The following is a 15,868-nucleotide window of genomic DNA, read 5'->3' as shown; positions in this document are numbered from 1 at the left end:
ATTGCCTGCACACCAGAGGAGGGTATCGGAATCAACTATAGATGGTTGTGAGACACGATGTGGGTGCTGGGAATTGAACTCAGGACCTCTGGAAGAACAGTCAGTGCTCTTAACCTCTGAGTCATCTCTCCAGTCCCACACTTGAATATTCTTAATAAAACATTTTTTTCTTTGAGACATGTAGTCTCATGTAGCCTACATGTCTCATGTATCCAGAATGGCCTCAAATTCCCTATGTAGTGAAGGATAACTTGAATTCCTTATTCTCCTATGCCTACCTCCCGAGTGTTAGGAGTATAAACATGTGCCGCCATGCTTACTTGACGCATTTCTGGGGATGAAATCCAACGCTTCATGGATATGTGTGTGTATAATATATATTATATATAATATGTATATATATATATTAGAGTTTTATGTATGCTTCATAAGTGCCCTACCACAGAGCCACACCCCTATGTGCACTTCTAGATGACAATATTTAATATTTCTTTCCTCCAAACTTTTTGAGTATAGTATGGAGGATTTTCTGAGTTAGGAGTGATTTTGGTGGGATTATTATTATCTTGTTTCATATAAAATCTCTATACTGGAGCCATAAGCTTCCATTTGAGGGAAGAGACATGCTGGCAAAAGTAATGCTACTATTCCTTTATGCTGGTTTACTTACAATGCCAGCTCTACTAACTCCCATAAAACCTACAGGAAGTTTATGGAAATCACAAACCTCTGTTGTTACTATGAAATGACCCAGGGATATCTAATATGAAATTGTCATTTCAAAAACAAAATAAAAAAACCTCCAGATCTTTTGATGGTATTAGAAAATATTCATGTACTATTTCCATATCCAGTCTATTATAAGAAGAAATTTTAAATGTGGGGCTCAGTGCTGTGATGAAACTATTAAGTCCCTGCCTGACCAGCTGGCAAAGCATGAAAGGTTAGAAGCAAGAAAAGGTTATCTTGTTTTTGTTTTTTGTTTTATTTTAAAGGAAGGGAAGAAAGAAAGAAACAGACAAAAGGGAATGAGAAAAAGAGGAAAGAAGAGAGAGAGGAGAGAAGGAAGGGGAAGAGTTTCAATGAATTCCACAGACAAAACCAGCTCAGGAACAAACTAGCAATTGAGAGACAACTTGGAATCCTATGCCATCCATGTGTGCCGCTAATAAGCTTCTTTCTATCTCTGTAGCGAGTGGTGAGCCAGAGAACCAGTGGGCTTTCGGAACGAAACAGGTGACAAGGACAGAGCAGACAGGTGGCATGATTTTCCCCAAAGATGAGCTATTCCTTCCTGGGGTAGGCAGATGGGTCAGCTGTAACAACAGCCCGTGTTAGGGACTCTAGTTCCAAAGCACGCTAGGTAGAAGTACTCAGAGGATAATTGCTGGGATTGATAAGCATGGTTACTAGAATTTACAACACTATGCAAAGCCATTCAGATGTCAAACAGTTTCACCTTCTCTATACTTTTCCTCTTGTACTCTATTATCTGACCGCCTGACAGCCAGGGGGTCAACACTCCAACCTTTGCCAAGTCTGTTGTCCATCAAATGAAACGCCTCATCCTAAGCGGGCTTGGGGAGGAGATTGTGCCAAAATCTCATTTAGGGGCTTGTTTTTTTTTATTATAGAAAGTCTCCTTCCTGTTACAGGAATGTCAGGTATAAGCCAACAATGGAAGGGCAGATATTTGGCATAGGCAGTCTTCCTGGCACTCCTGGAGTGAAAGGTGGCTTGACATGGTGCCCTCAACAGACTTGACTTCTGAAGAAAGGCAGAGGAAATCATCATTATGGTTCATATGAAAACCTGGAGCCTGCTATTCTGGGTGATCACTGTTTGGACTACTCATGAAGCTCAAAGGGCAATCCTTGCCTCTATAAACTGGTGCATGTCTGGTTCTTTAGTTGACAAGCCAGAAGACTCTTTAATGAATGCAAGCCATCAGTGTACCACGATGCCTGTGGCAGAATGGACTCTGTAAAGGGAAATCATATGTAACCTTGGGGCTATATTTACTTTTAAAATGCTTCTAATTATATTTAATACCAAGGCTATATTAAACATGAATTGCCATGGCATTAACTTTTTGAAAAATCATTTAGAGGGAATTGGTGTACATAAACAAAGAAATATAGAGGAGCAAAAGACATTTTTATGACTGAAGGATAAATAGTAGCCTTCCTTCAGGAGAGTGGATGCTGGGAAATCCTTAAGTCTGCACATAATATTCCATTTTTTCCCCCTAGGCAGTGAAATGCCAAGCTGATGGGGGACAAAGGAAAATCTCAGGAGGTTTTATGATTGGCAGATGATTCAATAGGGGCACATGTAAGGTGATCCACTTAGAGAGGGCCAGATATTCCAGAGTATACTTGCAGGCTGGTAAAATGATGATCTTTCAATTAAGACCCAGGAAAGAGCTCTAAGAAACCATGTGGACAGTCCCCTGAAGAGAACAACTTAGTGTCCTGCTATGGTTTTAAAAAAAGGCCAACAAAATGTTGGGTGCTGTCAAGAAGGAGGTTAAAAGACAAACAAAATAAATTTCCTTTTACAGAGAACCACAGGACATCTTCACTGGTAATGTTACATAAGCAGTTCTGATCTGCACATCTCAAGGACAGAACAGAGCCTAAGGGGAACAAAGAAGGGCAATTAAATCACCGGTGACAGGCCTGACAATCCAGAGTTATCTGAGGGACAAGGGACACGATGAAGATGCGGAAGAGGCTAGTGCTGCCGAATGCACGATGCCTTGCCTCGCTCTATCTCTTGAGCTAAGAGGCGCCTTTGAAGTTTTTATTTCTCATGGTTCTACTCTGTTTACACAACTGCCAGGGATGGTGGCCAGCGCAGGCAGGCTCCTCTGGGAAGTCCCTGTTTTCCACCAGCAATTGGGCGAAATGTGAGCTGGGTGGGGGTAGGGATCAAACGTGTTCCCATCCATACTGCTTACTTTCAGTGAGCTTGCCTAGTGGACTTCTAGTCAGATTTACCTTCTCCACTCCCATTGGCAGCAGGAAAAGCATACCTGACCAGTCTTAATTTTTATGAATATGAGTTTAACCTCTCTCCATTCTGTAGGACTCTGAACCCCAATGGCCTTCAAACCAAACTGTCTGCCTATATATGTGTATGCTGGTTAATTGATCCTTAACTCGAGGTTAAAAAGACATTTGGGCTGGGGAGGGATATAGCATAGTGTATAAAAGGCCCTGGGTTCTATCTCTGGCAGAGAAACAGTCCCTCATCTCCAATCCCCCATCTCTTCCTCTTCCTCTGCTTTCTGACTACACTTGGAAGGGCGTGTAGAGGTAGAAGGCAATAATCAATGGTAACTAACGACCGTCAACTCTAATATTCAAACCAGTGGAGAAAAGCACATGTCTCCATGAGAAAACTGAAACATTCCCTGTCGGTCTGATGAGATGACACACATGCAAGATAGGACCAGTGAAGGGATTCCACGCAACAGCCTAAAAGCTTTTATGTTGGGATGGCCTTTATCATACTGTAAAGGAGGTTATGTCATACCTCTGGTCTCTGGCCCAACTGTTTAGTGCTCTCCAACAGGACGGTTAGCATGTTAAATAAGCATAGTGAGTAGTATCTACAGGCTATGTGAGTCAGGCATGGTGATGGCGCATGCTTTTAGTCCCAGCACTTGGGAGTTTGAGTTTGAGGCCAGCCTGGTGTGCACAGAGGGTTCCAGGAGAGCCAGGGCTATGTAGAGAGACCCTGTCTCAAAAAACAAAAAACAAAAAACCAAGTAAAAGGTGTGTGAGCATACGATGATTTTTAGTTTCCAATTATTCCTTGAAAACAAGAATTGTGAAGACTGAAAAACATTGCACATTTCCGAGATCCAATCTACCTGCAACTAGCTCGGCGTTACTGCCATACCTTTCACAGATGTGATAGTACTTCTCATCCTGTATGCCATCCTGAATGGGCACATTGACACTGTAGTACCGACCTTTTCCCAGGCCAACATCAGACATGTCACCTGTTCCTGTAAAAGACAGGAACACTATGATCAGGCATCAGGAACACGAGCACTAGAAAACACAAAGGACTGACTGCCCAAGAGCAATTTAGGAGAGCAAAATGGTCAATTAGGAGAACAATCTAACTTCTTCTACCAACCGTTCCTGAGGAGATGAAACTATGAAAACAATCCAGAGAAACATTTATTATAAACAATGTTAGGGGAAGCAGGAAAACGGGAAGGAAACTGAGAAATAGTAATTTACATGAGATAAAACAATAAGAGCTAATATCACATGTAATTTTCAGTTATCAGAATTACATGTGGTATGTGATAAAATGATAAGTGGTCTGTCTGTTCACAGACCATAAAAATCACCCGAATTAAAAAAATCTATCCATTGTCATTCCCTTTCTCACTGTCACTTGAAGTGATATGAGTTAAAATTTCGCACAGACTAGCACAAATAAGGTGCCAACAGCATGGACACATATAAAAATAAGATAAAGAAGCATGTAATGGAATGGTAGAATCTAGACATGTGATGTACGGGGAGCATGCAGTTGACTTGCCTGGAAAGAACCCCGGGGAGAATTTGTGCAGGGACACAGTCATAACTTTGGATGTAAAACTGAAGGCATCTTCGACACCTACCAAGAGAAAAAAGTCAGAAGGATCACATCAGATCTTCAACTCCTGTTTTCAACACCTGCAAATTTAAACAAGTAGCTATGGGAAGGAGGTGAGAGGAGAAGGCAGCTATAGTAATACAGAATGACAGAGAAATAAGAGAACACAAGCTGCTGGTTTCTGATTTCAGTAATTACAGACAAGGTAGAATATAGCCCCAATCTATGACAAACTGGAACTGAGCTTCCTCTTTCCAAGCAATAGGATGCCCAAGTTCACCCCGACGTCTATTCGAATGGCTATGAAAGAACCAAGAGTCCAGAACTGAGGCTCTATCCACAGAACAGAGCAGAGAAAAGTGGCACCAGCCAGGCAGGTTCATGGTCTGTTCTGTTTAAGTGTTTCTAGTTAAATTCCTGGGACTTTTTCAAAGACCTATAATATGGTAATCCTTTCAAATATAACTAATAAATCAGTTATTCAACTTTATTAAGTTAAAACTTAATGATGAGGTGCCTCTCTATAATGTAGACTTGGTTATAAAAGTGGGTAACCCAAAGTCCCATGAGCACCAAGTAACTTACATTCCATCTTCCTGCTGAAAAATAGTCACGGTCCTGTCCCTTAACAGCTCCTGTATAGGAGGATGTTGCCTTCTGTTTATTTATTTACTAAAACAAATGTTTGTATTTTGGAACTGCTTAAAGGAAGTGAGAGAAATACAATTAAATTCTTGAAACCCAGGGTAGTAATAAAACTTTAAAGGAGTTTGCTGTTCGCCAACTTCAAACTGGTTTGGTGTGTGCCCAGAGTAGGGGGCACCTTCAGTTGTTAATAGCAGCTTTAAAACCATTTTAAAGCCTGGAGGAAGATGGTGGTGGTGGTGGTGGGGGGGAGCTTTTGTAGACAGATGTCTTCCTTCTTCTTTAACAGTCAGAAGATGACTAGATGCCTGGGAGATAAAAGCTGAGATTCAAAGTAACCCTCCAAAGCCACTAGTTAGGTGTTGGCCATGCTGCCCAGTGCTACCCTCTCCTCTCGGGGTCGCACATTCATACTCAGACACTCTGAAATGGAAGGGCTATTGGCGAATTCAGGTACTGTGTTCCTTTATATTTCAAACAAAGATATTGTCTCTGTGTTGACTTAAATGTATTTAAGTCTTTTTTAGAGGCCAACAGAGACCTTAAAAAAATATGAACTCTATTTGTATATAACAGGTATGTTTGAATTTCCCAAGCCTTGTGTTTTGCCCTAGGGAGGTAGTTAAAACCAGTTAAAGACTCCAGGCAGAAAGCATTAAGTAAACAAAATAAAATAAATGAAAAGACCGTTTCAACAGAGGCAGAAGTACTAAACAAGAGCACTTTATGAAACTGCTAATGATTTATACACCCAGAAATGGAGCAATTTACATTTGCACCAATCCTGTATGCAAATTTCTGTTTTCTCCTGTGATGACTAACGCTGGCAGCTGTTATTTCTTTTAACTTAGGCAAAGGAATGGCTCTAAGCTGCATTTCTCTTAGTGTCAGGGCGCTGCACATCATTTCATGTGTTCAGTGGCCATTTGTATCTTGTCTCACACTAGAAGCTACCAGGTGGGGTTTTAAAAAGAGTGGACTTTAAAAAGGACCTAGAGAGGCAGGGGATGTGGAGCTGGTATCCAGAGGAGGGAGGTTAGGTAGGGAAAGGTGAGGGTGGGGGTAGGAGGGGCCAGTGAAGCCACCCGCAGGATGCTAGTGGCAGAATCATGGGAGATTTAAAATAAAGCAAATGTGTAAGAATTCTGGGGTAGGGCAAAGGTCACTGGAAGGGAGGTGCTGAAGAGGGGAAATAAAGTGAAATGAAACACCCCGTAAAAGTTGGCTGAAACAGGAAACTCGAAATGGTGTAGGAATAACACTGCGAATGCAAAGAACGGTTTCAGGTGACAGTCTTATTTCATTCTACACAGTTTGGCAGAGTGGGGTCTATTTTTGAACTCTGGTACTAATACTCTGAATTCCATCAGCATTTATTCATTCACAAAACAAATATTTTATTGAGCTGCTACTATATGTACAGTACTGACAGAAAGAAGTAGACAATTTGATCTCTGCTCTGGGAGAACTTAGGCTTTCTGTAGGAAGAAAGGATACTTTTAATGAACAATAAGAAGAGTACAACACGAAACAGTGACTAGTGATAGGAACATACAGGGCTTCAGCCACACAGCACGCTCTTGGGCTGGAGTGGTCAGGATAACCCACTGCTGTTGGAACCTGAATGAATAGGGTAGAGTTTAGGGGTACAGTGAGGGAGGAGGTTGCTAAACTAGGGGAAAAGGAAGCGAAGTCAAGGAGGTAGAGTTAGAGAAACATGTCTGGAATGCTGAGATATGCTTGCTGAACAGAAAAGTTGCAAGAAATGGTTAGAAAGACGAGGGGAGGCCGATTTGAGGCCTTGAAAGGTGAGATAAAGAAAGTCTACTTTTTCAAGCCAGGCAGTGGTTGGCGCACACCTTTATTCCCAGCACTTGGGAGTGAGAGACAGGAAGATCAAGTTCGAGACCAGTCTGATCTACAGAGTGAGTTCTAGAACAGCCAGGGCTACACAGAGAAACCCTATCTTAAAAAACAAAACAAAGAAAAAAAAAGTCTACTTTTCCATAAAGAACGTGGTTTTCAAGGTGTGATCTGTAATACAACTGACGCACTTTCAGAGAACAGACTACGTGAGTGACGTACTTAGTCTGAGTATGTGATACCTGGGGCACAGCAGTCAGCACATAAACTCCCCCGGGCCACTAGATGCACAATCATGCATGAGAACCATTTCTCTAGGCTAGGAGTCATCAAAGTCCATGTGGCTAGACGGTAAACATCCTAGACGCCTGCACACATTTATATACACATAGACATATGCATACCACCAGGAGGTGGTGGCACACATCTTTAATCCCAGCACTCAGGAGGCAGAGGCAGGCGGATCTCTGTGAGTTCAAGGCCAGCCTGGTCTACAGAGTGAGTTCCAGAACTACATAATGAAAACCTGTCTCAAAAAACCCCCCCAAAAAACCCAAACAACAACAACAAAAATAAAAATGGAAACTCATTTTTGGCTCACTGGTCATATAAAAATAAGCCACTGTGACACGTTGCCGCCTGTAATGGGTACTGAAGAGGCTTTGAACATTTTAAATCAAGGCTGTGTCTCACCCTGGCAAGTAGTGAGAAATTCATGGAGAATGGTTCTCAGTGTGTGTGGTGTTTGTTTTTAATCCTTTTCTGTTATCTTTAATTCTTTGTTTCTAGCAATGTACTCCTATCCCAGGATTATATATGTTGGTAACACAAAGAAAGTGATCAATCCGTGAACTGATAGCCTGCAATGAAAACCACCAAATGTTGGTCCTTCCTATAGCCACTGTACCTTGAGAGAGAAGATCCTCACCTCTAACCCAAGAGCTCCCCTAAAAACCCATTCAAAGGCCCCAAAGTGCTTCCTGGACATTGGAGTAAACACAAGTGAGATCTTCCTATCCTTCCATTTTCTATTATAAAGTTTAGCTTCAGGAGACAGGAGAGAGGAAATGACAGGAGCCTGCCCGGCTTGGGCGGGAGAAAGGAATGGTTTCAGTCCAAGGAAATCTATGCACCACCTAGCCAGCCCAGAAATGACAATTAGGGATATTTCAATAGCATTAGGTAATTCTCCTTTTATTAGTTGCCTAGAAGTAGCTTTATTGATCAAAGCCTGCTGTCCTAGTAGTAAAGTATCTTTGAAACTGAGGGCTTACCATCTCCATGGTGCAGATCCAAATCCACATAGAGAATACGGTCAAATTTCCGTCGCAATCTTAATATTCCCAGGACAGCATCATTGAGATAACAAAAACCAGATGCTTCATCTCTGCAAGAAAACATGTTGCTACAGCCAACAACCAAAAAGCAGTCCAAGGGAGTCTTTACAGCCAAGCATCTAACCTTTGAGATCTAGTCCCATAAAACCCCCCATGTTTTAAGAAAAACAAATTTCACCTATAAGGATTATACAGTGAATGGCCCAGAATGATCAGAAAGTGAAGTGCTGCAACAAGGAAACATTCAGAATGATTGGTAGTGTTTTCCTACTCACAACTTCAGTGGTTTCCAAAGATCAGACTATTGTAGTTATACTGAATAAGATGATGTTTCTATGACAATTAGGGGATCGTTTAAAAAAACAATCTTGTAGTCCCCTGGGGTCATGGTCCCTTGAGGTCATACCAATAAACACTGATTTCACTAAGACCTCGCTGGGGTCTTAAAGACAAGTTTACAGAAGATGGAGACTGGGTTCTTTGAACAGATTCTATGTATACCCCACAGGTTGGTTATTTTTTATTGCAATATGCTTTGGCACTTGTTAGTCATGAGAACTCAAAGTAAAACAGACAAATGCACAACGCTTTGAGCACAGCGATGTGGCTGCCTTTCTAAGAACGCAATTTTACAATGAGGAGTGCAGAAGCCTCTACTAAAGGTATCTGGCTTCACAAAACCCACTGTCACTGATCTCACTGGCGCCCGGTGACTTTTCTGTATTGGTGCTATCACTTTAGCCTCTTATCAACATTCACTTGCTCTTTTATTACACTTTTATTTGAGCCTTTCTGATTAGATATAAAAGAACACTATTTATCAAGAGTGTATTAGAACTTAGAACTTATTTTAAAGCATCATTCCAAGCGCTAGTTTCTTTTGTTTCCATAGATACTTAAAACATCCAGATCCTGCCCCCTTTCTGATTTCCATGAGATTTTATTTGACACAAAATTCTACACATAGACATTTGAAATGGCACCATTGCTACTGTGAGAAACCTTTCTAGTGTTTACGCAATGTAGAAAGCTTTGTGAAATCTTCCACACTCCAAATGATGCCCTGGTTCACATGCTGAAGATGATGAGCAGTGAGTTGGTTAAAAAAAAAATAATCACTGGACACTGCTTGTGCTTCACCGAGGGAACACAGCAATTATTCTAGCTAAATGGCTTGTTACTAGGTATGCGACAAGGAAGAAACCAAGGAGAGCAAGGATGAGTTCAAGTACGAATTCTGTGAGAATTAAATGTGTAGCTCTGAGTGTTCTTGCATGTGCATGCTAGTTTCTAGTTCGGAAAGTTTATATTTTATAAATCTGCTGTCTTAATACGTGGAAGAGTTAGTGTGTTACCCTGATAAGCATCAGTTTGGGGATGGAACAGTAAGTGCTAGTAAAAGGAGGAAAGAGAAGATGGTCATGAATGACAATGGCCACAACACTGACAATTCTAGTTCTTTATTTTCTGTAGCAATGTGTAATCGTTTCCTTCCTCTGGATGGAATTATCATATTAGATTATCAAAATCTCATAAAGTGATGCCATACACATGTAATCCCAGCGCTCAGTAGGCAGACACAGAATCATAAGTTGTAGGCCAGCATGGGTTACACAGCAAAACCCTGTCTCATAAAAACCAAGGGCTGGAAATGAAGCTCAGACATAGAGCAATGACTAGCATCGCAAAGCTCTGAGTTTGATTCCTAGTATTAAACTAACAAGAAGCAAGCAAGCTCTTAGATTAAGGGAGTTTTGGAGTTTTGTGGGGGTGGAGGGCTGGTCATTTGGTTTACACTTCCACATCACAGTCCATCTCTGAAGAAAGTCAGGACAGTAATTCAAACAGGATAGGAACCTGGAGGCAGGAGCTGATGCAGACAGAGGCCATGGGGCAGGCGTGGGAGGAGGAGTGGGCTGCTGCTTACGTTTATTTTCATAGGCTTATAGAAATAAATACACATTTAGATAAGATTGCTAAAATTCCCCAAAAATGAGGAAACTGAACTTCCAAGACTTTCAAAGTGCTAAAAAATAATATTTAAAAACCCCATCCAAATGCCAGGCATGGTAGAGCAAGTTTTTAATGCCAGCAGGCAGATCTTTGTAAGTTCAAGACTAGCCTGGTCTACATAGCAAGTTCCAGGCTACTCAGGACTACATAGTCTTTTTTAAAACTTCCTTTTTGTTTATCCTCTGTGTCTTTCACATCATACATTTCAATCCCATTCATCTCCCCATCACTTCACATCTGCCCTTTGCCCTTGCAATCTCCCCCCAAAATAAAATAAAATACAATTCAAGAAAAAAGAAAAGAAAAATCTCACTGTGGAAGGAAGCTGCAGTGTATGACAGTGAGTCACACAGTAAACCCTTTAGCCCATATACCTTTACTTGCAAACGTTCATTGCAAAGAGTCATGGGTCTGGTTTGAGGCCTCTGGCTTCTGCTACACTGTGGATATTGGGCCCTCACTGGGACTCCTCTTGCATATCCTCTTGTCCTGTGTTGTGGAGATCTGTAGCTTTAGACCTGCAGGTCCAGCCCTTTCGCATGCTCTAGCAGTTCATAGACGGGGTAGATGTTGAGGTGAGCCAACTCATAACCCTGGTTCTGGGCAGGGTTGGTCATCCTGACAGTTCTACCCAGTCCTCACCACCAGGCTGAACTCTCCAGCACTGCCCCAGCTGTCCTGTGAGGCAAAGAGCAAGGGGCTGGGCCAGTTCTCCTGCTCTCAGGGTCAGCTCACCTCCACCTCCATCACCAGGGCCAGCTCTACTGCGCTACCCAGGCGAGGTGCAGGGGCCACTCTCCTGAGTGCTGCAGCTAATGAAGAGCAAGGACAGCACCCCTGTTCTTCCGACCTCAGGGCAAACTCTCCTAGCTGCCACAGGCAGCGAAGGGGTGGGGGAGCATCTCTCCCTTGGAAGTCGAGGGGTAGGTCAGATCTCCCAAACTCATATTCTCGGGCTGGTTCACCCACACCCTGCCAACAGGGTCAGCTCTACTGTGCTGCCCGGGCGAGGTGCAGGGTCAGCTTTTCTGAGTGCTGCAGCTGGTAACGGGAGGGGGGGAGTTCAGCTCCCTCGCCTGCCGCAGATGGCAGGGATGAGGGGGCAGGGCATCTTTCACCACCACCTGGCAGACAGGGGAGGGGGCATAGCCAGCTATCCCACTCTCACAGGAGGGTCAGCGCCTTCATCTGCCACAGGTAGAGAGGGTCGAGGGGCAACGGGGACAGTGAGACTCTCTCTTAAAAAGAAAAGAAAAATATTTTAAGAATTCAAGGTCATATAATTTATGCAAATGTGTTAATAATTAAGACTAATTTAATAATTTACGTACTAAAATCAGTTATATCTTATTTATCATTTGCACGTATAATATACAGGAGTATTTTTAGTCTGCTTAGATATGTTCTTCCTAAATATTTACAGGTTCATTGACTGAATGAGCTAGCATTACTTCTAACAAATGTTTAATAGTATGCAAAATGTACATTTGTTTAACCAAGTCGAGCCATTATTATAGCAAACTAATTTCAACAGTAATTGTGTTTTGTATTCTACCAGTTTAAGATAATTTGTAAGATCTTAAGGTAACTGAAAACTCTGGCTGATGCCTAATTTAATTATTTCTAAGGAAATGTTGACACATTAGCACAGAACCTTGGGCTTATGTGCATTTGCTTCTTATTTGTGCACGCGTGTATGAATATATGGTACATTTATGTGTTTATGTGAGATCACATACATGTATGTGGCTGCACATGTCTGCACTTGCATGTGGAGGTCAGAGGTTAATGTTGGGTGTCTCAATTTTTCTCTTATTTAATGAAGAAGTGTTTTACTTAACTTGGCCCTCATAGATGCAGCCAGCTTGCCCTAGGGCTCCTCTGTCACCACCTCCTGAGCACTGGGATTACAGGCGACCCACAGAGTCTACCTGGCTTTTATACGGACTGGTGATCCAAATTCTGGTCCTGATGCTTAGGCAGTAAGCATTTATCCACTCCTTAGCTCTGCTTTTATTTATGGAAGTTACAGGAAGCTATATATAAGTATGTTAAAAGATGTGTTCTTTTTGCCACCAAGAGAGACGTTGAATTAGAAAGGATACAGAAAGTTGTAGAGGTTTCACAAAAGAGAGTTATATTTGTTTACATCAGAGCTGGCTAAATTTTGGTGTGTAATTTATCACATTTCTGACAAGAACTTTAATTTCAAGCATATTGATGAAAAAGCCAGTTTTGTTATTTCTGTATTTAAAAGACAAAGAATTTTGAATTCTTGGTCTGTTCTTACAGCAAGCTGGGAATGCTTTGCTGTACCTGCTGGAAGATCTTCTTAGATAACAAAGATTCTGTGTCTTCCCAGAATTACTTTCCTTAGTTTCCTACTTTTCCCTTTCACTGGCCTCGCATATGGTAAACAAGCCCTCTTTTTTGGGATATATTCCCATATTTCTCTATTACTTAAGAAAGCAAAGTCTTCTCACTTAGGAAGGAACTAAGGGCTTTAGGCTTACTTCTTATATGGAAAATATTTTATTGTTACTTAGAACAGAGAGCCAAGCATTATTTTTAACAGCCCATCACCCTATCTTAATCAAGTCTCAGAGGGCCGGGAGGAAAAACCCACAAAGGATTTTTGTCTGACTTCATAAAGAAAGAGGCACCTATGTCTGTTGGCTTTGTGCGGTGTTACTACTGCAGCATGGCATAGGTGGAGCTGTCGGGTCAGAAGTGGTGATTTGCCTCTCCTAGGTTAAAATGGCAAAATGGTATCAATATAAATATTTCATAAGCTGTATGCTGTATGAGATCATCCATGTCTCCACAGGCCATGATATGTTTCTATTTGTCAGAGTTCAGCTTGCTGCTCTGTCAAATGTTAGACAAGTAGAGGACCACAGCCCTCAGCCATCTGTGAGGACTGCATGCCAACACCCCTAGTGGGTTCCTGAAACCCTGGAAGGTACAAAACAATTTATAATCATGTTTTTCTGTATGTATGTATGTAAACACACACCATATGTGTGTGTGATACATAGCTTATGATAAAATCCAAATTACAAGTGAGGCACAATAAAAGATTAACAATAATATCAAAACAAAACAATGATAAATGTGCAGTATAAAAGTTATATGAATGCAGTCTGGTTCTCTGTCTCTCCAGATATATTTTTAAACATTTTTCTCCTTTATTTTTATTTTATGTGCACAGGTATTTTGCTTGCATGTATGTCTGTGTACCACATACCTGTCACCACATGTGGAGGCCAAAAGAGGGCATCAGATCCCCTGGAACTGGAGTTACAGAAAGTTATGAGCTACCATGTGGGTAATGGACTAGAACCTGGGTCCTTTGGAAGAGCAGTCAGTGCTCTTAATCACTGAACCATCTTTCCAGCCCCCCTCCAAATATATTAATGTGCTGGACTGATCATGGTTCATTATGAGGAACTGAAATAGAGGAATGTGAAATCATGGATGGGGGTTGTCTTAGTTAGGGTTTCTACTGATGTGATAAAACACCATGACCAAAGGCAACTTGGGGAGGAAAAGGTTTACTGTATTTTATAGCGTGTAGTTCATCATCAAAGAAAGCCAGGGCAGGAACCTAGAGGCAGGAACCAAAGCAGAGGTCATAGAGGAGTGCTGCTTAGCTTACTGACTTGCTCATTATGGCTTGTTCGGCCTGCTTTCTGCTTGCTCACCGAGAACTCCCTGCCCAGGGGTGGCACCACTTGCAATGGGGTAGGCCCTCCACAAGCGAACCTGAACCTGGTGGGTGTATTTTTTCAACTGAGGTGCCCTCTGGTTGTGTCACGTTGATGAACATTAGCCAGCACAGGGGCTTACTGCACAATGTTTTCACTCAAAATTTAAGGAGATTTTTTGTTTAATGTTAACTTGGTCATAACTGTGCTTCTTGATTTTGAATCCTGGATCTTCCTAGTCACTGGTCTTCAACTGGGGACTCATATCATTTACCTAATACAAATGTTTAAGATGTAGTCTAGATTACTGAATCTCTTTATTTGTCTTCCCTGATAGATTCTGGGTATAATCTAACTAAATGTTTGATACATTCATTTTACACTAGATCCAGATTTTCATATGCTATTTCTGAGTCTTTTCCCTATAAAGATAATGTTCATACATTTTTATAAATTAGACACAATACCTTGTCTTCTTTGAAAAGAGTTAATCATTATGTTTACAGATATTTTGTTGACAATTTTTGGATTGGCTTTTATCTTGTTTTGCATGCCATAGAAACAACTACATCTCCTTGTCAGCTGCATTATTATTCTTGTAATGAACTCTCATCAGATTTTTCCCTTTTGAAAATGAGCAGTAATAAGGTAACCACAGCTATTGTAAGTCTTTTGTCATCTACAGATTGCTTTTTATGTTTTCTTTCAATGCTTCCCTGAAAGTACCTACCGCCAGCTATAAGCTAGAGGGCTTCCATCTCAACAAAATACCCTCTGAGAGCTCTGACAGCCTCACGGGAAAGAACTGTGCTGGGTGCTTTTGTGCACAAGCTTCTGTTGGGTAGTTTGCTTTCTTTTATTATGTGATACTGAGGATTGGACCTAGGGCCTTATGCATGCTAGGTAGATGCTCTACCACTGATCTATAGCCCCAGCCCTGGCTTCCTTTTTCTTTTCTTCTTTCTCTTTCTTTTTCTTTCTCAGCCTCAGGGACAGACCCTACAGCCTCACATACGTGAGACCAGTACTTTAGGACTGAGAAACACCCCTAGACCTGATTGAACAAATTTAAACATGTTTGAAGCCATGCTGGTAAATTAACTAAGTTGAAATGTTGAAAACTAATTGAAAATCAGGAGAGCTAATAATATGCCTAACTCCAGCCTGAAGGGCATAACTATTAATCATATAGACCCCTCAAGGAGCTGATGAGGATGATAAGGCGTTCTGTTTGGAATGTTTGTTTGTTTTTGAGACAAGGTCTTATGACTGGCCTGCAACACACTATTATAGGGCAGGCTGGCCTTGAATTTGTGGCTGTCCTTCTGCCTCTGCCTCTTGAGTGCTGGGATTTACAAGTACGAGTCACCACACCTTGGTTACCACTTGGTATTGTCCAGGGCTTGATTTTGTTAACTAGTAGCCATATTAGAACATGGACAGTGGCATCTCATTGAGGATTTGATTTGTGTTTCCCTGATAACTGATACTAGACATCTTTTGAGATTCTGGTGGCTGGCTCTCTCTCTCTTTCTGTGTGTATGTGTGTGTATTTGAAAGATGCCTACTCAAGTCCTCTGTGTAGTCTGGAATTTGTCTTTTTGCTGTCGAGTAGTGAGTATTATTCACATTTTCTGCATAGTAAGTCCTTATGAGACAAATGACTGACAAATATTTTCT

The 15,868-nt window shown here is 41.5% G+C and overlaps 1 protein-coding gene and 1 long non-coding RNA gene across 5 annotated transcripts in view; one reads left to right on the top strand and one right to left on the bottom strand.

Moving 5' to 3' along the window:
* Window positions 1-15,868, top strand: part of LOC142840195 (uncharacterized) — a 251,734-nt gene that overhangs the window by 171,796 nt on the left and 64,070 nt on the right. The window lies entirely within an intron of this gene.
* Hdac8 (histone deacetylase 8) overlaps window positions 1-15,868 on the bottom strand; it is a 220,088-nt gene that overhangs the window by 141,792 nt on the left and 62,428 nt on the right. For 2 of the 3 annotated variants that reach the window (XM_075956770.1, XM_075956771.1), the window contains exons 5-7: window positions 8,406-8,518; window positions 4,567-4,644; window positions 3,910-4,018 (exon numbers count right to left, since the gene is read on the bottom strand). The exons of the other annotated variant lie outside the window; for it this stretch is intronic. In XM_075956770.1, the coding sequence (XP_075812885.1) occupies window positions 3,910-4,018; window positions 4,567-4,644; window positions 8,406-8,518 (300 nt within the window). The remainder of the gene's footprint in view (window positions 1-3,909; window positions 4,019-4,566; window positions 4,645-8,405; window positions 8,519-15,868) is intronic. 3 annotated transcript variants of the gene reach the window in all.

This window comes from Microtus pennsylvanicus, chromosome X (genome assembly GCF_037038515.1).
Source record: "Microtus pennsylvanicus isolate mMicPen1 chromosome X, mMicPen1.hap1, whole genome shotgun sequence".
Lineage (NCBI taxonomy): Eukaryota > Metazoa > Chordata > Mammalia > Rodentia > Cricetidae > Microtus > Microtus pennsylvanicus.
Note: the sequence above shows the minus strand (reverse complement) of the source record. Positions and strands in the feature narration are given on the sequence as shown.